The sequence below is a fragment of the Mustela lutreola genome, chromosome 7 (assembly GCF_030435805.1).
Source record: "Mustela lutreola isolate mMusLut2 chromosome 7, mMusLut2.pri, whole genome shotgun sequence".
Lineage (NCBI taxonomy): Eukaryota > Metazoa > Chordata > Mammalia > Carnivora > Mustelidae > Mustela > Mustela lutreola.
Window position 1 is genome coordinate 68,103,374 of NC_081296.1, and position 23,797 is coordinate 68,127,170.

The 23,797-nt window shown below is 55.1% G+C and overlaps 1 protein-coding gene across 3 annotated transcripts in view; it reads left to right on the forward strand.

Moving 5' to 3' along the window:
• The window catches only part of MAPKBP1 (mitogen-activated protein kinase binding protein 1), a 53,489-nt gene extending 29,711 nt beyond the window's left edge, over positions 1-23,778 (forward strand). For 2 of the 3 annotated variants that reach the window (XM_059181248.1, XM_059181250.1), the window contains exons 4-32: positions 6,874-6,936; positions 7,169-7,226; positions 7,989-8,159; positions 8,535-8,672; positions 8,943-9,125; positions 9,375-9,392; positions 9,699-9,859; positions 10,649-10,838; positions 11,416-11,562; positions 11,786-11,961; positions 12,738-12,829; positions 12,966-13,091; positions 13,459-13,529; positions 13,667-13,788; positions 14,286-14,361; positions 14,480-14,591; positions 14,769-14,832; positions 15,069-15,203; positions 15,420-15,556; positions 15,766-15,821; positions 17,192-17,419; positions 17,847-18,013; positions 18,248-18,393; positions 18,494-18,691; positions 18,859-18,943; positions 19,241-19,524; positions 19,746-20,342; positions 20,784-20,869; positions 21,339-23,778. In XM_059181248.1, coding sequence (XP_059037231.1) covers positions 6,874-6,936; positions 7,169-7,226; positions 7,989-8,159; positions 8,535-8,672; positions 8,943-9,125; positions 9,375-9,392; positions 9,699-9,859; positions 10,649-10,838; positions 11,416-11,562; positions 11,786-11,961; positions 12,738-12,829; positions 12,966-13,091; positions 13,459-13,529; positions 13,667-13,788; positions 14,286-14,361; positions 14,480-14,591; positions 14,769-14,832; positions 15,069-15,203; positions 15,420-15,556; positions 15,766-15,821; positions 17,192-17,419; positions 17,847-18,013; positions 18,248-18,393; positions 18,494-18,691; positions 18,859-18,943; positions 19,241-19,524; positions 19,746-20,342; positions 20,784-20,869; positions 21,339-21,566 — 4,315 coding nt within the window. In that variant the 3' untranslated portion in view covers positions 21,567-23,778. The remainder of the gene's footprint in view (positions 1-6,873; positions 6,937-7,168; positions 7,227-7,988; positions 8,160-8,534; positions 8,673-8,942; positions 9,126-9,374; positions 9,393-9,698; positions 9,860-10,648; positions 10,839-11,415; positions 11,563-11,785; positions 11,962-12,737; positions 12,830-12,965; positions 13,092-13,458; positions 13,530-13,666; positions 13,789-14,285; positions 14,362-14,479; positions 14,592-14,768; positions 14,833-15,068; positions 15,204-15,419; positions 15,557-15,765; positions 15,822-17,191; positions 17,420-17,846; positions 18,014-18,247; positions 18,394-18,493; positions 18,692-18,858; positions 18,944-19,240; positions 19,525-19,745; positions 20,343-20,783; positions 20,870-21,338) is intronic. The other variant, XM_059181249.1, reaches the window with a different exon arrangement.
• Positions 23,779-23,797: the final 19 nt, after the last annotated feature.

Below are 23,797 nucleotides of genomic sequence, written 5' to 3' on the forward strand. Positions count from 1 at the left end.
CAGGAGGAACGAACTTGTGAGGATCTGACTTCCCAGTGGTCCGCGTGGCAGAAGCCGCAGGGACCAAAGTGCCAGGGAGAAGAGGAACTGGGTATCTGTTTGAGGGGCTGAATGGTGGCCGTGGTGGCTACAGTATAATGCGTGGGAGGACGGGGGCCCAGACATTGCATTTTGGCGGGGCCTGTAAGTCTTAGAGTCCACAGAGATTCCCATCTTGTTCTAGAAGGGACCGTGCTTAGAGTCCTCTGGGCAGAGAGAAGTGCTGCCCAGCTCTCCACTGATACCCATGGTACTCTGTCTTCTCTCCTGTTTTTTGTTTGTTTATTTGTTTTAAGATTTTATTTATTTGACAGAGACAGCGAGAAAGGGAACGAGAAAGGGAGCGAGAAAGGGAACATAAGCAGGGGGAGTGGGAGAGAGAAAGCAGGCTTCCTGCCACCAGGATCCCGATGCAGGCCTCCATCTTAGGACCCCAGGATCATGACCCAAGTCAAAGGCAGATGCTTAACCATCAGAGCCACCCAGGTGCCCCATTCTCTCCTGTTTTTGAAGAGGGACTCATAAAATGCCCCAGAAACAGAGATGCCAGTAGGGCCCGTGACCTGGCCTCAAAGGATCACTTATTTGGAAGGTCCCAGATGGCAGGCATTTAAAGAGGACGGCAGACAAGGATGCCTTCGGAAACATCTTAGACTCATTGTCTCTTAGAATAATTAAAGCTACATGGTTCCCTTTTGGGAGTGAATCCAGAGGGATGGTTTATAATTCCACACCTGGGTGAGGATCCTGATGAGTCATTAGTGTCCAACAAGTCGTGTCTGGGATGCCACAGTGGGGGCTCCCGTAGTTAACTGCTGATCCCCTGGATTTCGCTGTCCTTGTTAGTGGTGGGCCAGAGTCCCCTTCAAGAAAATGGCCAGGAGCACTGTGCTGGTCACTGTGCACACTGTCTTCTTCAGTCCCTGCCACAGTTCTGTGAGGTAGACATTACTCTTCCTGTTTTACAGTTTTACAACTGAGATGCAGAGAAGTTAAGGAATGCGCCCAAGATCACACAGTATGCTAGCACACAGGTCTGCCTTGCCCCAGTTTTCTTGTTCCTTCCATCATCACACTGCCCTCAGGTGACCATGAGTCTGAAAAGCCTGAGGTAGGGGAGAACACATACCTGCCCTAGGGCCCTAGTTCTCAGTTCTGCTCATCAGGGGGTCCTTGGCTTTGAGATCTGGTGGTTAGTGACTTAGTCAATTATTCCCTCCATCACAGATATTTATTGAGTGAGGGCCTCTCTTCTAGGCCCTGGAGATGTAAACAAAACGGATACAAGTACCACCTGCACAGGGCTGGCAGATCTCCTCCCTCCCCCAAAGTGAACTTCACAGAATATAAAATGTGTGCTTTAGGAAAAGTATAAGCAATAAACAGTGAAAGGGAATAGGGAATGGGGGTAGGGCATGGGGTTGTAATGTCAAATCGTGCTGGAGGGTGACATGTGAGCAAGGCTTGAAGGACCTCTTGTCCCGTGTGAGTCACCTTCTGTTTTCACCTGGTCTGAAAGGAGAACGGCTAAGTCACAGGGTCTCCGCTTGAACCTTCTGTGTCCTGCTCCCTGTTTGTGCTGCTGTGTCATTGCTCATCCCACGCTTCTTTTGTTTCTGCCTTCTGGGGGATGGAGAGTGGTAGGAGGCAGATCCTGTGAGAATGCCAGGCTCTTGGTGATGGCGGCAAGCCTGGACCTGTCCAGGGAAGGGGCATGTTGAGGGCTTGGCCCTTCCTGGTTCAGAGGAGCTCCTGGGCAGTGGGCCCACCACCTGGTGCTGGTGTTCCACCACGTGACTCCCAGGCCGAGGCCCCGGGGGACAGAGACCTCACTGTCTCCCTGCACCCACAGCCTGGGGTTCTGAATTATGGGACTCAGCCGTTTCGACCAGCCTAGCCATTGTGGTGGTTTGCGGCCAGCAGTGCTGTAAGGGCACACGTGCAGATGCCTGCCTGCTGTCCTGGGCGAGGTCAAGGGCCCGGGAGGCCAAGGCGGAGGGCCAAAGGCTGATGCAGGCTGCACCCCACCCTCCACTCCCTGTAGACTGGGGAGCTTGCTCAGGGTCACAGAAGACGGATGTGGCTCTCACATCAGTGTTGTTGAGCTCTCTTCTCTTGCGAGGACCTCAGCCAGCGGGGCACAGTGGGAACCTTGGATATCTGTGCCAAGTTCTACCCTCCCTTTGGCACCTGCACTACTCTCCCCAGTGGAGCTGTGACCAGGGGTTGGTCTCTTTCTTCCTCTTCCTCTCTATTGGGAGGTTTCCAGATCTGAATAATTAAAAGTAAAAATTTCAGCTTAGGGGTCTATCTCTGTGTGTTCCTCTCCTTTGCACATTTCTCTTTGTGTAACTCCTCTATGCCATGCCTGAGAACTTTCCAGGCTATGCTGGGGGGTGGGGGGGAAACAGTGTGGGAGAAGGGAAGGGTTGCCTCACAGCTGGTCATCTCCCTCTCTATCTGTGCTGTATTTTTATATACACACACTGCTCTCCTTCCTCCTTCCCCCATGGAGCTGTACTTATCAGGAGGAGGAAACAAGGTGCTGTGGTCTAGCAAGACTCAGAGTGAGTATGGGGTGATTTGGACAGTGTTTGTTTGTTTGTTTGTTTTTTAAAGATTTTATTTATTTATTTGACAGAGAGAGAGATCACAAGTAGGCAGGGAGGCAGGCAGAGGGGGAGGGGAAGCAGGCTCCCTGCAGAGCAGAGAGCCCAACACAGGGCTCAATCCCAGGACCCCAGGATCATGAGCAGAGGCCTAACCCACTGAGCCACCCAGGTGTCCCTGGACAGTGTTTTAAGCAGCCTGATGCACCGTCCTTGGAAAGTCACAATGCTGCTTTGGGATGACGGGCTTAAAGGAAAACTCAAAAGCATATCATAGAGTCTCCTCATCACCTACTTTTCCTGGATTTGGAGTGCGGCCGACTGGAATATGTGTGGGGTCAGGTTGAGTCAGAGCAGCTCTCAGCCGAAGCCCTTTGCCATGGTTTTTGTGGAGCTGATGAGAAAGCCGGGTAACCTGTAACCGCTCACACTGGAGGTCACTGCTGGAGAGATGAGCCTGCAGAGACGGGCCTTCTCAGCAGATCGACCCAGATACCAAGAAAATTAGAAAACATGGTGGAAAGCAGGTGTGTGTTTGTGTGTGTGTGATTTTTTCCCCCCACACTGACTAAAGTATATATATTTTTTAAGATTTTATTTATTTATTTGACAGAGATCACAAGTAAGCAGAGATGCAGGTGGGGGGAGGAAGCAGGCTTCCTGCTGAGCAGAGAGCCTGATGTGGGGCTTGATCACAAGACCTTGGGATTATGACCCGAGCGGAAGGCAGAGGCTTTAACCCACTGAGCCACCCAGGTGCCCCTGACTAAAGTATTAAAATCTAAGTATCTAAATTTATGAACTCGTAACTGTAACTGCTATAGTTTTCATCTGCCCTGTCCTGATTTCCAAAAATCTTGTGGCCCAAATCCTTTTCCCCTCAAAGTGCTCCAGTCAGCTTTCCCTTCTTCTCAAAGGCTCCCCAGCCAGGCACCCTGCACACGTTAGGTCAGCTGCATTTCATGTCTCTCATCTCCAACTTCACTTTCCTCAATTCACTCCACTCCAGATCCCTGAGAGCACTGTTTCTGGAATCCTGACTCTCTCTGTGGCTTTAGCTGAGTAGCTTTGACCCAGTTACCTTGCTGCTCTTGGTTCTTCGTTCTATGATCTTGGTTCTCCGTCTCTGAAGTGGGGATAATTGTACTAAGAGTCACAAGGTTGCTGTAAGGATTAGCTAAAACCAGACATGAAGGCTGCTTAGCAGAGTGCCTGCTACCTAGAAAGTGCTTACTTTGGTAACTCTTGTTACTGAACCCCACTGCGTGCAGAGCTGAGGACGTCTTACTGAAGGAACTGGAAGCCTTCATGTTCACGGTGCACTGAAACTCTTGTGTGGTTCTTTCTAACTTAGCCAGGAGATGGCACTTCTGTTTCCTTCCATGCCTCTGCACTGCTGTTCTAGACATTTGAGGGGGCTTCTCTCTCCGCATTTCCCCCATCCCTTTCTTGCCACCTTCCAATCTTGTCATGCCTTCAGTGAATGGAGATGTGGCTATTTTCTTTCCCCAAGCTTAATCAAACTCTCCTTTCCTGGCTGCCTTCCGAGAACAAAAAAATAAAGCCTCCTTTGAAGTTTTTACCATTGCTGAGATCCTAACAGGACTTCCCTCCATTCTTTCAGAGGAAGAACCTGACACAGTCCCTTAACACCTCGTTGCCCACCGCCAGGAGCCCCCTTGCAGCTTCCTTTCCGTGCTTAAAGAGTAGTAATTTAAGAATTGCCATTTGTTTGGCTCCTACTATCTGTCAGAAAAAAATCATTTAATCTTCATAGAAGCCCTGTGAGCTAGATCTGAGTGTCCATCCTTTATTACAGAGAAGTTGATATGCTTGTACCTTATCAGGGTCGTAGAGTTGTTCGTGGGGAACAAGGGCTCAGACCCTGGTCTCTGCCTCCAAAGCCCACAGCATCCTGACCGCCCCAACTCTACCTCTGAGAATCCAGATGTCCTCAGTCCCTCCGTCCGTAGAAGACAGGTGGGGCGTGGAGCAGGGAGGGCTGGGCCTACTGATGCCGCACAGGACCAAGCTAGTGGACTAAGGGAGGCACTATCCCATTCACATCCTTCTTGAACAACTGCAGTGGGCCAGCCTCTCCTGGGCCCAGGAGACGGTTCTCGTGAAAGGCACAGTTTGGTGGGAAGGCCTTCAAAAATAATGGAAATTACAGCTCTGATAAATGTTACAAGATTGATATGCCATGCTTGCTATGAGAGCATCTACTGAGACCATTTGAGCTGAGATCTGAAAGGGGACTAAAGATGAACTAATTGGAAAAGGGAGAGAAGAATGTTCTAGATAAGGGAAATAGTTCTGCAAAGGAGCAAGGGAGATTAAAAAGAGTGAAAGAATGACGTTGGAGCATGGTTCAGGGTGAAGCTGGAGGGTGGGTTGGGGTCATACAACCCAGAGCCTTCATGGGTACTTGAAGGAGTTTGGTTTTAGAAGCCCCAGGGCTCATCTTCCAGGAGTGTTATGATCAGATCAGACATGGATATATGTTTGATGTAAAGTACACTGGAAGCAGGAGGCCTGGGAGTCCTGGCTGTATTCTTTCTGGGACCTTTCTGAGCCTAGGCCTCCTCATCTCAAAGTTCTGGAGGGTTGGACTCAATGATTTTAAAGTCACCTAGCACACTGCATTTAATTCCTTCCATCCTTCCTTCCAGCTCTAAGGTTCTTTGAGTCTGTCTGTTTGGAGGAATTAGGCTCCCTGTACCCCGGACTGCCCCTAACAGAAACTGGGGAAGCGTGCATGGGGGTGTGTGTATGTGTGTGTGTGTGGTGTTTGGGAACAGGGAAGGAGAATGATGGGGCACGGGGTTCCCAAGGCCATCTAACTTTTGTCGTATGTGTAAGGGAAGCAGGAGACTAGAAGTTGGTGTGAGAAGGGAGATGAGGAAGGGGAACAAGGAAAGATGAGCAGACGGAGAGTGAAGGAGAGAGGAAACTGAGGGCAGATCTGGGGAGGGCTTAGAGGAGGAGATGTGACTCAGGAATTCCAAGGCTGTTTGTTGCTCAGCCTGGCAGTTGTGGGCATACCTAGTGTGCCTCAGAGATGCCTGGGTCCCCAGAGATACCTGTGGAATGTGCGTATCAAAATGTTCCGTGGAGCTAAGCGCTCATCAGCAGCTGTACTTGCCTTTGCTTCAAGCTCTAGCAGGCACTGGGCTTCCCATTAAACAAGGCTGGTCTGGGGATGCCACTCTCTGCTCATTCTGTGCCCATCCCCTGACCTGGCGTAGCAGGCCCCACGCTTGCTCCTGTCAGCTACCTACAGTACTAATGAAATGAGGCAGAAGGGGCGATGGGCCCAGGCCTGCTGACAGCCATTGAGCCAATGGGAGAACACTGCCCAGCCACAGCTTTGGGCTTCCTGCCTTGATTCCTACTGCCTGGCCTCCTCCTGTAACTGCCTCTGGAAAGTCGGTTTGAGCCTGATCCTGTCAACCCATGCTGCCTGGTCGGAGAGGGTCCTCCCACCCTTCTCTCCTCTGATTGTCTTCTGGCAGTCTGAAGGACCCTTCTTGGGCTTGCTGGGGCCAGGGATTCTCAGGGCAGGGCCCAGGAGATCCAAGACACTGAACAGGCCTCCCCAGGCCCTCTTGGGCTCTCTCTGCCTGAGTCTCACTGAGATTCTAGTCTCACTGAGCATCCCTGAACCTTTAGCCTCCTGCCTCCCACCCCCTGCCTCATCTGAGGCACAGAGGGTGTGGGGTGGGCTCCTGCCAGGTACACACGTGGGCACACCCAGGAGAGGCCTCACCCCTCCTTGGAGCACAAACACTTGTCAGACATGTGGCTCCAAGCCTGTGAATTGGGCTGCACACCTGTGGCCAACCTTTATCAAATCACATGGACTCTTCCTTCCTGCACCTTTTCCTGGGCTCTGGGCAAGGGCTGTGGGGAGGCCTGAGCCCTCGCTGCCCTTTGTGGGTATGACCAGAGATGTTGCTGGTGCTTAGGGACCTGGCAGGATAGCCTTCCAGGGAGCCTTCGTGCTCACGGGGCTGCAGAGATAGGTCCTGGTGGGTGGGAAAGGGAAGTCAGAAAAGTGGGTTGCCAAAAAGCTGTCAGTTGCCCTCGGTGGCAAGCAGAGGGTCCCTCTGCACTCTCTCTACGCAGCTCTCAGTGCTGAGTGACCGGAATTTCCAGGTGGCCTGGATGCTCCTGGGGGAGCTGTGGTCTGGGGCTAAGTCTCTCGTCTCACTCATCTCCCCAGGTGTGTGGTCGTGCTGTTCAATCCCCGGAAACACAAACAGCACCACATCCTCAACAGTTCCAGGTAAATGGGTCTGTGCCTCGGGGAGGACCTCCTTTTCCGGGGAGCTGTGAGAAAGGCACTGCCTGGGGCGTTGTGGCTCTGCGGTCTGGGGCCTGCTCGGGCCCCAGGCCCAGAGAGCAAAATGACGCACGGAGTTTGGCGTCTGCTGGTCTTGCCTTTTGAGGGGACTCTGTGGGAGCTGGGCTTAAGCCAGGCAGTCAGTGCCCCTCTGAGGCCCCCTTTTGCCCTGCAGGAAAACCATCACCGCGCTCGCCTTCTCTCCCGATGGCAAGTACTTGGTCACCGGAGAGGTGAGTGAGAGAAGGGGGCTGCAGTCCTCTGGGGGTGGGGGGACTGGCCTAGCCTCAGCAGAGGGCTCCAGTTCTAGGCCTGGTGAGGGCTGCTGCCTCTCTGGCTTCCTGAATAGATGCTAAAGCCTAGTTTTTGCTCTACCTGAGAAAACAATAGTTCTTAAGCTTTAGTGAGCTCTAGAATTGCCTGGATTGCGGGGTGAAGCACACATGGCCAGGCCTCCTAGGATTTCTGATTCTATAGGTCTGAGATGGGACCCCAAAATCTGCATTTCTTACAAGTTCCCACTGGTTGATTCTGCCCATTTGGGAAGCAGGCTTTAAATCCACAGTCTTAAAATGTTCCTGGTCCCCGGAGGCCCCCTGCTGGGCACATGGGGAATGCCTCTTTCTCAGGTTTGCCGGGAGGCCCCCTGGGGAGCCCCAATAGGCCTGAGTGGGAGCAGTTCTCGACCCTGCAGGCCCATCAGAATCACTCGAGGAATTTCGAGCAAACACACAGGTGCACACACGGATACAGAGATGTGGAACAAAATCTGGGGTCGTCTTCTCCTGGATAATCATTATGGTCCTGAGATAGAGATCATGTTTTTTTGTTTTGGTTTTTACCCTTGGCCCCATACAGCACTCTGCTCCTGACTCTCGGCCAAGGGTCATTAGAGACATTGTACGTAGTTGTTGGGGAGGCAGGGGCCCCCACTCTGAAAGGCTCAGGGAAGCTGCATGCCTCGGCCCTCACTTCCGGTTCTTGTTGCCCTGCAGAGTGGGCACATGCCTGCCGTACGTGTCTGGGACGTGGCCGAGCAGAGCCAGGTGGCGGAGTTGCAGGAGCATAAGTACGGGGTGGCTTGTGTGGCCTTCTCCCCCAGCGCCAAGTACATCGTCTCCGTGGGCTACCAGCATGACATGATTGTCAACGTCTGGGCCTGGAAGGTGAGTGGACTGGCTGGGCTGGCCTGACAGTCTCATGGTGGGCGGTCACGGGCCAGTTGGGGAGCCAGGACACAGCTGATGGGAGCCCCCCCCACCCCCCCGCTGATCTCAGTCTTGTTCTAGAAAAGAGCCTGAAGCACAGAAAAGCAACTGTGTAGCCAAGTGTGCTGGTAAAAAGGGGCTAGTTTTATGTCTCTGGGGGGGGGCCTCCCAAGGAAAGAAATTCTTCTCTCTCCCTTCTTTTTCTGACCAAAAAATCTTGGAAAGGAACATTTTTAAAAGTACACAGCCTATCCAACCCTTCCGCTGTCCTCTGAACCTCCTCCTTAGCCCCACGGGGCAGAATTTAGATTCTTCCTCTGGCTTTCCCTCCAGAAAAACATTGTGGTGGCCTCCAACAAGGTGTCCAGTCGGGTGACAGCAGTGTCCTTCTCGGAAGATTGCAGCTACTTCGTCACTGCAGGCAACCGGCACATCAAATTCTGGTACCTCGATGACAGTAAGACCTCAAAGGTGAGCCGATGCAGCCAGAAGTAGCCCCAGGGCCAGAGCCTGCTCGGCCCTCCCCAGGAGACCCTGTTCCACATGGGCCCCCCTCCACTCACTCAGCAGCGGTACAGAAGTTCTGGGTGAGCCAGATGCTATCTGGGCTGAGGGAGCGTCTCAAAGAGCAAGCCGGTGGGGGGGGGGGGGGCTTGCTCCTTTTCCTACCTCCCCTCAGGGCCTCATGTGTCAGGACAGGCTCCAGGGTGGATGGGCGGCAAGAGTGCTGTGTCTCCACAGGTGAATGCCACTGTGCCTCTGCTGGGTCGCTCAGGGCTGCTGGGGGAGCTGCGCAACAACCTGTTCACCGACGTGGCCTGTGGCCGAGGGAAGAAGGCTGACAGCACCTTCTGCATCACGTCCTCAGGGTTGCTGTGCGAGTTCAGCGACAGGAGGCTTTTGGATAAGTGGGTGGAGCTGAGAGTAAGCACCTCCGACCATGGGTCCATGGGTCAGGGCTGGCCGCCCGGGGGTCAGGTCAGGGGAGATCGGATGCCTCTGGCTCCGTAAGCAGGGGCTCAGGCCCTCAGGCGTGTAGGAGGGGACCACAGGAGAGAGGAGCTTGGGGGAGCCCCAGCATGGCCTAGTTCCAGCCCACGAAGATCTGTATAACTCCCTCCTCTCTGCTTTTTCTTCCTGCCTTTCTTTCCCCTGCTTTCCTCTTCTGCTCAGAATACAGACAGCTTCACAGTAAGTGGGGCCTAGACCCTCCTGTCTTTCTCATGCTGTTTCTTTTCCCTCTGCTGGGCTTTTCCTTACTTTGTCCTCTTGGCTGAAACCTCTTGAGCCTTAGAAGGGTCCCTGGCTCCCATCCCCCAACTGCACGTGGCTGTGGGCCTGCTGGCCACCTGCTGCTGGAGGGAGGGGCATCTCTAGTCAGCAGCTGAGGGGCTCAGGCCAGAGCAGCCTCTGCTTAGCTGCTCTCCTTTTGGCAGGCGACTATGGTGGAGGGGTTGGGCGGGGGACCCTTGCTGACCCGAGCCCCTCCGCCTGCAGACCACTGTGGCCCATTGTATCTCTGTGAGCCAAGACTACATCTTCTGTGGCTGTGCCGATGGCACCGTGCGCCTTTTCAACCCCTCTAACCTGCACTTCCTCAGCACGCTGCCCCGGCCCCACGCCCTGGGGACCGACATTGCCAGCGTCACTGAGGCCAGGTGAGCTACGGAGGGTGCGGGGGCTGCCTCCGCTCAGAGCCTCCCTCTGGGCCCAGCCTTCCCTGGCTGTGTGGTATGAAGAGTGTGTCTGCCCCAGTGATTGCCAGGAACACCTCTGCAGTCCCACAGATTTGGGTTTCCTGATAATGGTGGCCACAGAGAAGACCATACATCTTAGGAAAGTGGGGAGTGTCTCAGTAAGGGGGGGTTAGGCGGGGCTTTAAGATTTGGGCTTGTAGTGGAGGATTTTAGGGATGGTTCAAGGGATTGAAGGTTTGCTCTGGTTAGATGCTGTCAGAAAGTGGGGGCAGTTGCACAGTTGGGCATCTTTATAATTTTAATCTCAAAGGTGGAAGGGAAGGTATGGGGCAAAAGCTGTAATGGATGAAGAAGCAGTAGCCAGTCACCACAGACGGGACCGGGAACGTTTGGTCATGTTTGTGGTTTGTGCTGTGCTGTGTGTTTATCTGTGTTCTCGGACACGGTTATGAGAGGTCTTGTTTTGTTCCACTCCGTCACGGCCACGGAGTTCCCTTGTCAGACTGTGGTGTTCCGTGACGTGGGTTGTGTTCCTTAAGAGAACTCGATGGTCCAACAGCGTGTGCCAGGTCAGCTCCCCACTGACAACTATGAGGCGCTGCTTTTTCCTTTCTCAGGCAGCTCCCCCCTGCAGGTCTGAAGAGGCTCACTCTGCTGCTTCCTTTGTGGTTTGGCTTTGGTTTTCATTCTTTCCAGTCCTTCGTTTCATCAGCTCCCCACTCACTCTTTGCCCTGTCCTCTTCTCCACAGTCGCCTCTTCTCTGGAGTGGCCAATGCCAAGTATCCAGACACCATTGCTTTGACCTTTGATCCTACGAATCAGTGGCTGTCTTGTGTATACAACGACCACAGCATTTATGTTTGGGATGTGAGGGACCCCAAGAAAGTAGGCAAGGTGTACTCGGCTCTGTATCATTCCTCCTGCGTCTGGAGTGTGGAGGTATGTGGGCTGGGCTGGCCTGGGATGGACCATGTTTGCTGGGATACCATTGTGAGGTGGGAAGTGGGAATCCCTGAGTATAAAGTTATACTCCTGCTGCCTCCTTGTTTCTCTGGCAACATCCCTGTGTATCTCCATATCTTCAGATGGGTCCCAAGGACTGAGCTTAAATTTTAGTGCTTCTAAAGCTCGGGCTTCTTCCCTTGTACCCTTGTCTGACCTTAGCTTTGCTTCATCCTGCGCTGGGTGATCTTGGACAAGTTACTGAACTTGGCTGAACCGCAGTTTCCTGAGCTGTAAATCGAGGCACCTGTTTAATCTTGTCCTGAGAACTAAATGAAACGATATAAATGGGAGACGTGGAAGAGGGCCTGGAATGTAGTAGGAGCTCGTTAAGGTGTTTGCCCTTAGCCATTACAGAGAGTATCCAGTAGCGACAGCTTGCTTCCTATGTGACAAACATGGCGCTAAGTTCTTCCAACGTTCTGTCTTTAAATCGCATTCCCGTCCATCTCCTCAGGCAGGGAAAGGACTGCCCCCTAACTGGAGATCTGACTCTGTTCCCTCTGCCTCTCAGGTCTACCCTGAAGTGAAGGACAGTAACCAGGCCTGCCTGCCCCCAAGTTCCTTTATCACCTGCTCCTCGGACAATACCATCCGGCTGTGGAACACAGAGAGCTCCGGGGTGCATGGGTCCACTCTGCACAGAAACATCCTCAGCAATGTGAGCCCCGAGGCCATAGGGCACCCGCTCCCCGCTCAGTGCCCCCCCCCACAGCCTTCACACCTCCCTCTCAGGATCTGGGTCCCCAGATTTAGATCTTCCGGCTTAGATTCGGCTGGGCTCCTTGAGCCAAGGGTTTATCTTGCCCAGCATTCATCTCCCCTTGCAGCTGTATGGGGTCAGGCCTGCCTTACCCACCTTTCCTCCTGACCTGCTCCACTAGGACCTCATTAAGATCATCTATGTGGATGGGAACACTCAGGCCCTGCTGGACACGGAGCTGCCCGGAGGAGACAAGGCTGATGGGTCCCTGATGGACCCCCGTGTGGGCATCCGCTCTGTGTGTATCAGCCCCAATGGACAGCATCTAGCCTCTGGGGACCGTGTAGGCACGCTTAGGTAATGCCAGGCTGGGAGTGGTACCAATAGCCTCCTGCAGTGCAGGCTTTGGTGTGGGGGGGTAGGTCCCAAAGGACAGAGCTTGAGAAAAATTTGTGCAAAAAGATTGGGGAACAAGGTGTCTATATACAAGGAGAAAGGTAGTAAATTGACAAGGAAGAAACCCAGCAGAAACCATCCTTCAAGTGATTAAGCTTACCATCCTCATAATAGCATCACGAAGCCTGTGATAGGATGCACTAAGAAGCTACAGAGAGTGGTTTCGGTGGTCTTCTGGCCAAAAATGCATAAATTCAGTCCGATTGTGGGAAAACAGCCCACAGACTCAAATTGAGGTAAAGAGGACAAGAGTAATGAGTACTCTTCTAAAGAGTACAGGGGAGTAAAGGCATCAGGGTCATGAAAGATAAGGAAAGACTGAAGTACTGTCACCGACTACAGGAGACTAAGGAGAAGTAACAACTAAGTACAATTTGGACTCTTGCGAGGATCCTGGATCCAGAAAAAAAGATACTGTGGGAAAGCTGGTGAAATGAAACTAAAATCTTGAATTAGCAGTATTGTACCAATGTAGATTTCCCGGTTCTGGTATTCGATTTGTCGTTAACACGGGAAATCGCTGTACTCATTGCCACTTTTCTCTAAGCCTCAAAGTTCAAAAATAAATAAAAATTTGATTTTAGAAACAGGCCCTGGCGGGAAGATATAGCAGAGAATGGAGGGTGAGTCTTTCCTCCTGTAGTCTGGCAGTGACCTCCTCCCTCTCCTCTTTGCAGGGTGCATGAGCTGCAGTCCCTGAGCGAGATGCTGAAGGTGGAGGCCCATGACTCAGAGATCCTCTGCCTGGAGTACTCTAAGCCGGACACGGGTATAGAGCTCCATTCCTGCTCCGCGTGGTTCACTGACTTAGGGTTACGGGGCTCGGTTCCTGCGGGCCTTCCGCTGGGCCCAGATAGGGGCCTGCTGTGGGCACGCACGGGCTGATGGAGTTCTTTGAACCCCAGGTCTGAAGCTGCTGGCATCAGCGAGCCGGGACCGGCTCATCCACGTCCTAGATGCTGGCCGCGAGTATAGCCTGCAGCAGACGTTGGACGAGCACTCCTCCTCCATCACCGCTGTCAAGTTTGCAGGTGGGGGCAGGGCAGTTGGGACACATCTTAACCACCTACCACCAACATCCTCCACCCCCACTCCGACTGCCACCAGCCTCCCGGCTCGGTGAGAGGGGTGTGCCCCTCACAGGGGCATGTTGGACAGCTGCTGGGAGGCTTGGGGCCTCACTGGAAGGCAGATGGAGTGTAGACTCTATGTGTAGGGGACCCTGAGCCAACCAGTTGGCTGGAGATGGAGAGTACGGAAAGCTTAGGTTTGGAGGGAAGGATCCTGATTTAATCGGTCGTCTGGGTCGTGTAGAGAGCTTGGTAGTGGGCCAGTAGAGGAAGGGCTGGCCCCTTGTGGTGAGAGCAGTGGGAATAGCAAGGCTCCCATCTTCCGTAGCCAGCGACGGGCAAGTCCGCATGATCAGCTGTGGAGCAGACAAGAGCATTTACTTCCGCACAGCACAGAAGGTGAGGGTCTGGGGCTTCCTGGACTGGGGTGGGGGTGGGGGGCTCCTACCCTGCCCCCAGCTGAGGTTGTAAGAGGTGAAGGGAGGTAAAAGCGGGGCTTTCTGGGCCTGGTGGGGCCATGCGCTCTACCCCTGCAGTCTGGAGACGGAGTCCAGTTTACACGGACACACCACGTGGTACGGAAGACGACCCTCTATGACATGGATGTGGAGCCCAGCTGGAAGTACACGGCCATCGGCTGCCAGGACCGAAATATTCGGTGGGCATGTCCTTTTCAAATCGTCTGATAGCATTCCTTCAAGCCCGGGGGCAGGGAGTCAGCTCTTGGCAGCTCTCTCCCTACTTCTATCTTTTTGTCCAGGGCCTTGTGCCCCCTTGAGCCTAGAGAATGAGCACTTCACTGTACCAAGGAGGCAGGAGTTGGTGTTGGGGCCTGGCTCCCAGTGAGGACATGGCTGGGACCGAATGCTAGGGACCCCGCCACCCGGGTGTGCTTGATCACGGCCTCCTCCTCATGTGAACAAGACCATCTTTCTTTCTTTCTTTCTTTCTTTTTTAAGATTTTATTTATTTATTTGACAGAGATAAGTAGGCAGAGAGGCAGGCAGAGAGAGTCGGGGGGAAGCAGGCTCCCCGCTAAGCAGAGAGCCCAGTGCAGGGCTTGATCCCAGGACCCTGGGATCATGATCTGAGCCGAAGGCAGAGGCTTTAACCCACTGAGCCACCCAGGCACCCCAAGAGCATGTTTCTTTACAGGATCTTTAACATCAGCAGTGGGAAGCAGAAGAAGCTGTTTAAAGGGTCACAGGGTGAGGACGGCACTCTGATTAAGGTAAGGCCTTGCCCAGGAGGATGGACCCTAGGCCACAGAAAGGGAAGCACTGGGGTACAAGGTGGAAAGGGACTGGCGTCTCCCTTGTCCTCTGCCAGCTGTGTGTCCCGCTCCTCAGGTGCAGACAGACCCCTCAGGGATCTACATTGCCACCAGCTGTTCTGACAAGAACCTCTCCATTTTTGACTTCTCCTCAGGCGAGTGCGTGGCCACCATGTTCGGCCACTCAGGTGAGCGTTGCCCCAGTACTCTACTGCTGGAACTTTACTCTTTCTTCCTTTAGTTTCTCAGGACCTCACAGAGCTGCCTGTCCCTTGCTTCCAACCAACATCCACCTCCATTGTTGGGGCAGAAGCTTGGCCAGGACTTTAGGGTGGCTCACAGGCCGTATTCTTTGTTCCTCACAGAGATTGTCACTGGAATGAAGTTTAGTAATGACTGCAAACATCTCATCTCAGTGTCAGGGGACAGGTGAGTAGGAGCCGACTTCCCTGAGACACAGAATTTTCCTCTGTGACACACACACACTGCCCCTTCCTCTCTCTTTATATGAGGGATGTCTCTGGGAAGTAGGGCTGAGCAGGGGTATTTCTTGGCTGGGCCTGATGTGGCACTAGAGGTTGGCTTTGGCCCTCCTGCCAGCCCATGGAGAAGGGGAGCTGGTGTCTTACCTTACCTCTCCCTCACCCAACTCTGGCTCTACTCAGCTGTATATTTGTATGGCGCCTGAGCTCTGAGATGACCATCAGCATGAGGCAGCGTCTGGCTGAGCTGCGCCAGCGTCAACGAGGGGTCAAGCAGCAAGCGCCGTCTTCTCCCCAGAGGGCTGCAGGACCCAACCGGTGAGAACAGAGTGTGGATACGGGCTAGAGGTGGGTAGGCATCTGGACTGCTCGCTGTTTCAGTGCTCCTCCCTTTATGCTCTGGACCTGCCTTTCACCTGTACCTCCTGACTCCTGGGTCCCCCAACACCTGTTTCATACCTGAAGACCCATGAACACTGGCCTCTTTCTGAACTGAATCTCCTCTTCCTGTGACCTTCCTTGTCTTGGACTCAGGCACGAGGCCCCATCGATGCTGTCTCCTGGACCAGCTCTGTCATCAGACAGTGACAAGGAGGGAGAAGATGAGGGCACTGAAGAAGAGGAGCTTCCAGCTCTGCCCATCCTTGCCAAGGGTACCAAGAAGGAGCCAGGTATGTGGAAGTCTGGAGGAGGGGGAGACAGGCAGCAGTTGGCATAGTGGCTAGATGTGCCCTTTCTGGGACTGGAGGTGAGAGCAGGGTGAGCTGAGGAGGCCAGAGCATCACTATGGCCACACAGCGGGGTGAGCTGGTGCGGGGCTGGGGCTCTGGGTGGGTGGGTGGGCAGGAGACACTCTCTCTGACTGCCTGTCTCTGTCTAGCCTCAGTGCCTGGCCCGGCCCTGCCCCGAAGCCTGTCCCATTGGGAGATGAGTCGGGTGAGTCACCATCATTAAAAATGCCCTTCCAAGGTTCCCAGGGGGTGGAGGGAGGTGAAGGCAGAGCTCTCCGAGCCTGTGCTGTACCCCTTGTGTCCCAGGAAGGGCCTCGTGGGAGAGTTTAAGCAGCTCGGCTGATCCCAGGTTGGGGGTGGTGAAGCCCACGGGTCTCCTTCCTGCACGCCAGGATGGGTGGCCTGCAAGGTCTAGTCACCACTAGAAGAAGTGCTGTAGTAGTTCAGCTTCCTGGGGGCCGGCGGGGAAGTGTAAAGAAAGAACAGGTTGAGGTGGGCAGTAGACAAGGGTTGTCTGAGCCAAAGAGGTAGAGCTGAAGTTCAAGGGGTGCCTGGGTAGCCCAGTTGGTTACACGTCTGACTCTTGGTTTCAGCTTAGGTCATGATCTCAGTGTCATGGGATTGAGCCTTGCCCCATGTGGGGCCCCTCTTAGGGTTCCATGCTCAGAGGACAATTTGCTTGTCCCTCTTCTTTCTCTTCTGCACTCCCCTTGTGTCCGTGTGCCTGTGTGCAGTAGCTCGCTCTCTCTAGTAAATAAATAATGTTTAAAAAAAAAGAACGTAAGTTCAAGAACCTTAAAGGTTCAAAGAGTAGGCATCTGGAGGAACTGTAGCTCTGAAGACTGCAGGTTAGGAGACCCGTGGGCTTCACCACCCCCAAGCGCAGAACTTCCAGAGCAGTTAGTTAGAGGGACCGGGTGGTAAGAGGACCAGTAACTGGGCAGCTACTTCAGGGCAGCCAGAAGGAAGGTCAAGGCTTTCTGAGCCATCCCCAAGGCAGCCGTACCCTCACTTGTGCCGTGTCAAGACTTCAGATGGCAGCGCCGTCACTGTCAGTAGCAGCTCCCTAGAATGCTGGTGGCGTGGTGCCTTCAGGGCCTTCTGACCAGGCCAGGGGCTCAGGGCTGGACTATTGGGTTTGTCCTTGGTGTTCTGAATGGACCTCAGAGTAAGGGACTTTTTAGGGATGACCAGCTCCGAGGTGTCCGTGAGACCAGGTGAAGGCTGAGACTAGAAGGTCTCAGACAGGATGTAGAGTGAAGCTAAGAGCATGAACTCTGGAGCCAGACCACTCGAGTTGTAAACATCAGGCAGGCCTCTGTCCACAGGACTCGATAAGTCATTCAAAACTATAATTCAAAACCTGTAATTTATAGATGGGAAAACTGTACTTCAGTTTTCCCACCTATAAAAATGGGGATAATGATAATACCTACTTTCTAGGGTTGCTGTGGGGATTAAGGGAGTGGGTACATGTACATAAAACGCATGGCACACAATGAGTGATATCTGAGTGTTTGCTGATACTGCTGTCTGGTGGTTGTGACCTCCTCCCCAATCCCTGCCTCACACCAGGCGCAGGAGACGGCGGAATTCCTGGCCCCAGCCCCTGCAGCCAACCAAGGACCCAGGAGAAGGAGCCGCTGGGCCCAGCCAGGTGTGGAGCTGAGTGTCCGCTCCATGCTGGACCTGCGGCAGCTAGAGACGCTGGCCCCGAGCCCTCGCGGTGCTAGCCAAGACTTGCTGGCCATGACCCCGTCCTGCCCTGGTCAGCAGGCTCCTGAGGCCTCCCGTGCTAGCCAGGTGAGCCAGCTTTCTCCCAGCAACCTAGAGATCGCCAAGCAGCCTTAACCAGCCTTATGCCAACAGCTGGGGCCTGAGCACTGGGCCAGCTGGCCTGCCCTGCCCCTGTGACACATGGGTAACTGGGACTGCAGAGGGTCAAGCTGGCTAAGCGGTATGGTCTGGGAACTGGGGTGGTACCCTTTGCCCTGGGCCAGGTTTCTTAAAGGGCTCATGATATCAAGTGGTGACTGGAGGTTGGCAGTCTAGAGTATGACAGAATATAGTCTTTCCAGAAACTCAAGAACATTAGCAGTTCTCCTCAGAGCTGGACTACTCAGCATCATCCCAGAACTGACGCCTACCAGATCCTTGCCCACTTCCCCCTCTTTTCCCAGACCCTCTCTCACACCAGCAACCTCAGTAATGCTCCTTTGTGTATTCCCAGAACGAAAAGCCCCCTCGGCCTCAGGCTTCCCAGCCCTGTTCCTGTCCCCACATTATTCGGTTGTTGTCCCAAGAGGAAGGGGTCTTTGCCCAAGATCTGGAGGCTGCACCCATCGAAGATGGTATTGTCTACCCGGAGCCGAGTGACAGCCCCACCCTGGATACCAGGCAAGGGTCCTTCCCTCACCAGACCTCAGGGGCCATGCTGTCTTCCTTTCCCAGGCTTCCCTTCCCTTTAGTTAGGGGAGGGCTGGCCCAGGTTCCTTGGGGCTTGCCCGCCCCCTTGCCCCTGCCTCATCCCCAGCCCCACTCACAGGTCGGGGAGACAGAAGCCAGGTGTCCTGGTGGGGCCACTCACCCCTACTGACTGCCTCTTGCTTCCCCGGCTGGCCTTCCTGAAAGTGAGTTCCAGGTGCAGGCACCAGTCCGAGGGACCCTGGGAAGAGTATATCCAGGCAGCAGAGGCCCTGAGAAGCACAGTCCTGACAGCGCCTGCTCTGTAGATGATACTAGCAGCCGCCTCTCCAGCCCTGAGCACCCCAACGGAGGTGAGACTGCAGCTCCGAGGGAAGCCCATGGGCCGAGGCCGCCGTTGAGGCTCTGGCGAGGGGTGGGTGCAGCGTGCTGCTTCTCTCTCCCCACATCCAGACTCGGAGAGCACGGAGCCCCTGAGTGTGGATGGCATTTCCTCAGACCTTGAAGAGCCCGCCGAGGGTGATGAGGAAGAGGAGGAAGAAGAGGGAGGCACTGGCTCCTATGGGCTGCAGGAAGGCAGTCCCCATACCCCAGACCAGGAGCAGTTTCTCAAACAGCACTTTGAGACTCTGGCCCATGGGGCTGCTCCAGGTGTGTTCAGAGGGCCCGTATGTGGTCATGGCCGTCTGCCCTCCTTCCCTCCTTGCCTGGCTGAGAGGGAGGGGCCATGGGCAGGCCGTGCCCTGGGGTTACCTTTGAGGGAAGGTAGAATCGGGGTGAGGGCAGGCTTCAGTTCATGATTTCTGTCACCTTGGTAGGGGCCCCAGTCCGGGTACCAGAGAGGACAGAGTCTCGGAGCATCTCTTCACGATTCCTGTTGCAAGTACAGACGGCCCCGCTCAGGTACCTCTCCCCACAGCAGCTTTCACTCTCTGACTAGGAGCTGTGGCTCACTAGACCTCCTAGTGCTCCCCAGAGGGCTTGTCCCGCCCCCAGGTGAGGCTTCTCCCTCCAAGGGTGCCGACTTCTGTCTTCCCACATCAAACAGCATTGCATAATCCCGTGTTTGGGGACCACTGGCCTACTGGCTTCATGCCTGCCCTTCCTACCCAGAGCTTCTGGTGCTGTGAGAGCTTCTCCCCATCTTGGCAGGGAGGACTCCTAAGCCTTTGGGCCTTCCTCCCCATTTCCTCCCTGTAGGGAACCGTCTCCATCCTCCTCAAGCCTGGCGCTGACAGAGAGAGCAGCCCAGATGCTGGCAGATTCAGGGGACTCCCTGAGAGGCAGTGGAGCCAGCCCTCCAGGAGCGCCACCGGAGGCACAGCCCTCCCCTGGAAACGCCAGCCCCCAGCAGCCAGTCCCTGTGCTTTTGCCTCGACGCCGCCTCAACCCTGACAGCAGCTGGGCTCCCAAGAAAGTGGCTGCAGCCAGTACCTTAGGTGGACTCCAGAAGGCCCAGTCTGTGCAAAGTCTGGTGCTGCAGGGTGAGGGGCCTGAGGGGCTCAAGTCCAGGGAGCGGAGAGTGTGGCGTGCATGCACATGCTAGAGGAAGGTGGGCTGATTCAACCCTGATGTGCCCCTGTGCTTGCCACTGGGTGTCCCTTAGTGGGTGTATGCAGGGCACAGCAACTCCTAGGGAGCTGTGAGCCTTAACGTCTGGGAAGCCTTCCTCACCACCTGACCTGTGTCTCTGTCTTCTCTGCAGATGAGGCCACTCCACCAGGCCCATTGCTCTCACGGGAGACCAATGCCCAGGAGGGCCTGTGCTCCCTGCTGCATGCTGATGGTTGTCCGTCTCCGCCTCAGTCCTACCAGAACCCCACCACCAGTGCCATGGCCAAGATTTCCCGCAGCGTGTCTGTTGGGGAGAATTTGGGCCTGGCAGCCGAACCTCAGGCTCCTGCTCCCATTCGAGTCTCACCGCTCAGCAAGCTAGCCTTGCCCAGCCGGGCTCACCTGGTCCTGGACATCCCAAAGCCACTGCCTGACCGTCCTACCCTGGCCACGTTCTCACCTGTTACCAAGGGCAGGGCCCCTGGTGAGGCAGAACAGCCTGGCTCCCCAATGGGCCTCACAAAGGCTCACAACACATCCGAGCGGCGGGCCTGTTTGGGGGAGGGTGGCCCTCCCAAGCCTAGGACAGAGTGCCCAGCTCCGCCTAGGCCCAACAGCCCCTGTGCCCAGCAGCTGCCGGTCAGCAGCCTCCTCCGAGGCCCTGAGGACTTGCAGCTCCCACCCCTCGAGAAGACCCCCAGCCCCGTGGAATGCACCAGGCCAGGGGCAGCCCTGAGCCAGGGCTCAGGTGTGCACAGCTCCCCAGCTCTCATCTCCTGCCCCATCCTCTTTCTCCTATCTCTGTTGTCTGCTCTCTGGCTCCATCCCATTTCTGTGCGTCCAGCCTCTGGCGTTTTCGTCCTGTCTCTGCTCCTGTCTTGGTCTGTAAGTCACACCCCAATGGTGAGACACTCCTGTTAATCTTCATGACCTCCTTGTGACTTACTTGCCCCTTCGCCACCTTCTAGCTGCTTGTGCTGGGGCTGGCCCTCCCCCCAGGACCTTTTTTTCTGTGTGGTGTTGGGGGCTGGCAGTGTTGGGAAGGAAGGAGGCGAGACAAAGGAAAGCAGAGGGGGTGTGTGCTCCTGTGGTAGGCCTCTCCTGCTTTCAGGGCCTCTGGGACGGGGGAGGCCTGAAAGGGCAGCTTCACTGGGCCTCATTAAGTTGTATGTGTCCCCCCACCCCCCAGAACCGGTAGTGAGCCTGGAGGAGTGCGAACAGCTTGTGGCAGAGCTCCAGGGCAATGTGCGCCAGGCTGTGCGTCTCTACCACTTGGTACGTGCTGGGCACCCATCGTGGGGGAGGTAGCACATCAGCAGTGCCAGCTGAGTATCCGGAACAAGGAACAACCATGAGGCTCTTCCACTGACGGGTGGGCGGGGCAAGCAAGAACATCCCGGGCAGAGTAGGCGAGGGGCTTAGAGGCCAGACCAGGCCTCTTGATTGAGCACCTACTGATCCTCTCTGTCTGGAGACTTCCTCAGACTGGATGGGGGGGGGGGGGTGTTGTGGAGAGACCCTATGGCCTAGTTTGCCTGGTTTGTTCTAGGACCATCCCAGTTTATGCCTGTTGTTCCCGTGTAATTATCAACAGTAGCACTTTGCCCACCCTAGACACAGTGGACGGTCCAGGAGGGCCTTCTCTGGGGGCAGGCTAGGCCCAGGTGGGCCCCTCCCTTTATATATCCACTGACAGGACGTCCGTCCACTGTCCCTCTGACTCCCTTTTTGGGTCTTGCTACAGGTGGCTGGCTGCAAGACACCCTCAGCGGAGCAAAGTCGCATCACCCAGCTCCTCAGAAGCACCTTCTCTTCAGTGCGGCAGGAGCTCGAGGCCCTGGCCGGGGCAGTCTTGTGCAGCCCGGGCGGGAGCCCCGGGGCCGTGGGGGCTGAGCAGACACAGGCCCTCCTAGAGCAATACTCAGAGCTGCTGCTTCGGGCAGTGGAGCGGCGCATGGAACGCAGACTCTAGTTCCAGAATCCCGTTCCAAGTGAAAGCCCCCCTGTTCCAGACTGTAGCCCCTGATCCACTCTCTAAAACCTGGAGGGGATGCTTGGAGTGGATAGCAGGGATCAGTGCTCAGAGGGGAAGCAGCTTTCCCAGCCACTCCTCATGGGGCCCTTGTATTTATTAATTTATTTCCCTGACTGTTGCCTCACTTTCTTGGAACTCCTGCCTCCACAGCCCCTTCAGTGGCTCACGCAGGGTATAGGTCTTGGATCTTCGTCATCTTGGTGCTGTGAGGAGTCGGAGGGCAGCCTGCCCCATCTGGGGGAAATTGGGAAGGGCTGGCCCTCTCTTCTTAGAAGCCATTTGAAATTACTGCAGGGATCAGCTCCCTGGGGGGGGAGCACACACAGGGTATTAGGTGGGGTGGAAGTGAGAGGCGTGTGGTATCAGTGCCCTTCAACCAACAGCGGGAGCTTCACCTCTACCTCCACTTCCCCTCCCACACCAGCTGCACTCACCTGGCTGCCAGACCCGGGGCTGTTTTCCCCAGTTCCTGGCAGTTCCCAAAGGCAAAACCCTCTAGCCCTCCAGGCATTCCCAGCCATAAGGAGGCCGGAGTTGGTATCAAGGCCTGAGCCCCCCACATTCCACTCCCATTGCCCCCTCTAAGAGAGCCCTAGCATTCTCTCTCTCCCTCTGCTCCCCTTTCTCTCCTAGCCAGAACTTGTGGAGACAGCTGTGGGATGTTGCTGCAGGACAGTAAAGCCCTCTGCTGGGCAGACATAGAGCCCTGGCCTCCTTTTCCCAGCCCCTTGGTCTTCCCTGTCTTCCCAACCCTGATCCCCAGCAGGCTGCTAGACCCAGAGGCCACCTTTTCCTTGCATCCTGAGTGATGCTGGTGTTAGAACTTCCCTCATGGTTTACAGGGCACCACCTTCTAAGGCCCTTGGCCACAGACGAAGACGGAGTCTAGAGACACACACACACACACACACACACACACACACACACAGTTGAGTGTTCATTGCTAGAGTACTTGGCTGGCTGACGTGTGCCTGGTTTCCCTTCATTTGCTACTCCTGCTTTACCACCCTGGCTCATGTGGAACCATTAGGGAGCACGAAAAGGACTGGGACACACTAAACCGAATTCTGGATTTTTGGTGTCCACAACCTAGCCAGAATGAGATGGCTCATAGGTTTCTGGTTTGGGTGGAAGAAGCCTCCTCAAAGCCAGTGCTGGGCACCCAGGACTCCCTGGGGACTGGAAGTTGAGGGGAGGCAGAGGCACCTGCGACTGCAGAAGGGGCCAAGAGACACACTGGAAAGGTAGGTGGAATGGGTAAGTGCTAGAGGGGAGGGGGTAGGTTAGAATCAGAAGGGCAGCTGTTAGGAGTGGGGGAAGGATATAGGGCAGAGCAGGCAGGTAGACTAGGACCAAGTAGTGAGGCTGTTGTTGAGTTGGGGTGAAGAACACGTGTCTCTGGGCCCTACTGCTTCCCTCTGCCTTATGTATGTCCGGGTAGCTTTCCTGAAGATTCAGGTCAGGAAAACCTATGCTCCCATGGAAAGGCCATGGGGTCCTGCTGGTTCTCTAGACAGAAACTTAGAAAGAAACTGGTTTCCGTAGAGTGCGCAGCTCCTGTTTGCGTCAGCCGGAGTGCACCAGAACAGATGAAGCCTATCCCCCCCCCCAACCTTCCTCGTACCACCACCTGCACAGCCAAAGTGCAGAGAACCCCAGCGGGGCTGCAGCTGCCCTGTGGGGTTTAGAAGTCTACTCCACTCCCCCTACCGGCACACTAGCCACAGCCCAGACCAAATAGGGCTCAGGCCTGGCCCTCTGGCCTGGGTTCCTCTCGATCCTCAATCAGCCAGCCAGCCCCTCGCTTGAGGGAACTAACTACACTCCCGCTAAGGTTTGTGAGAAGGTGGCCGCCCTTTCCCTACCCCGAGCCGAGTGTCGGATGGGAGAGAGGGTCTTGCGGTCGGCCGTCGCCCGTCCCCTTCTGCATGTCTGAGGCCACCGGCAACTGCCGCCCCACCCCCCGCCCCGACCAGATTTGCCCTGACCCAGTTTTGAAACACCCACCCCCTTATTTATAACTTTTATATTTTGTCCAGACCGTGGCTCTTCCCTCTTCCCCAGGTCTCACGGGGGCAGGGGCTGTTTTTAACTCGTCCGTTTGTACTGATGTATGAACTCGTCAATAAACAATCATTTGTTAACTCTAGGATGCCAGCGAATGGGTC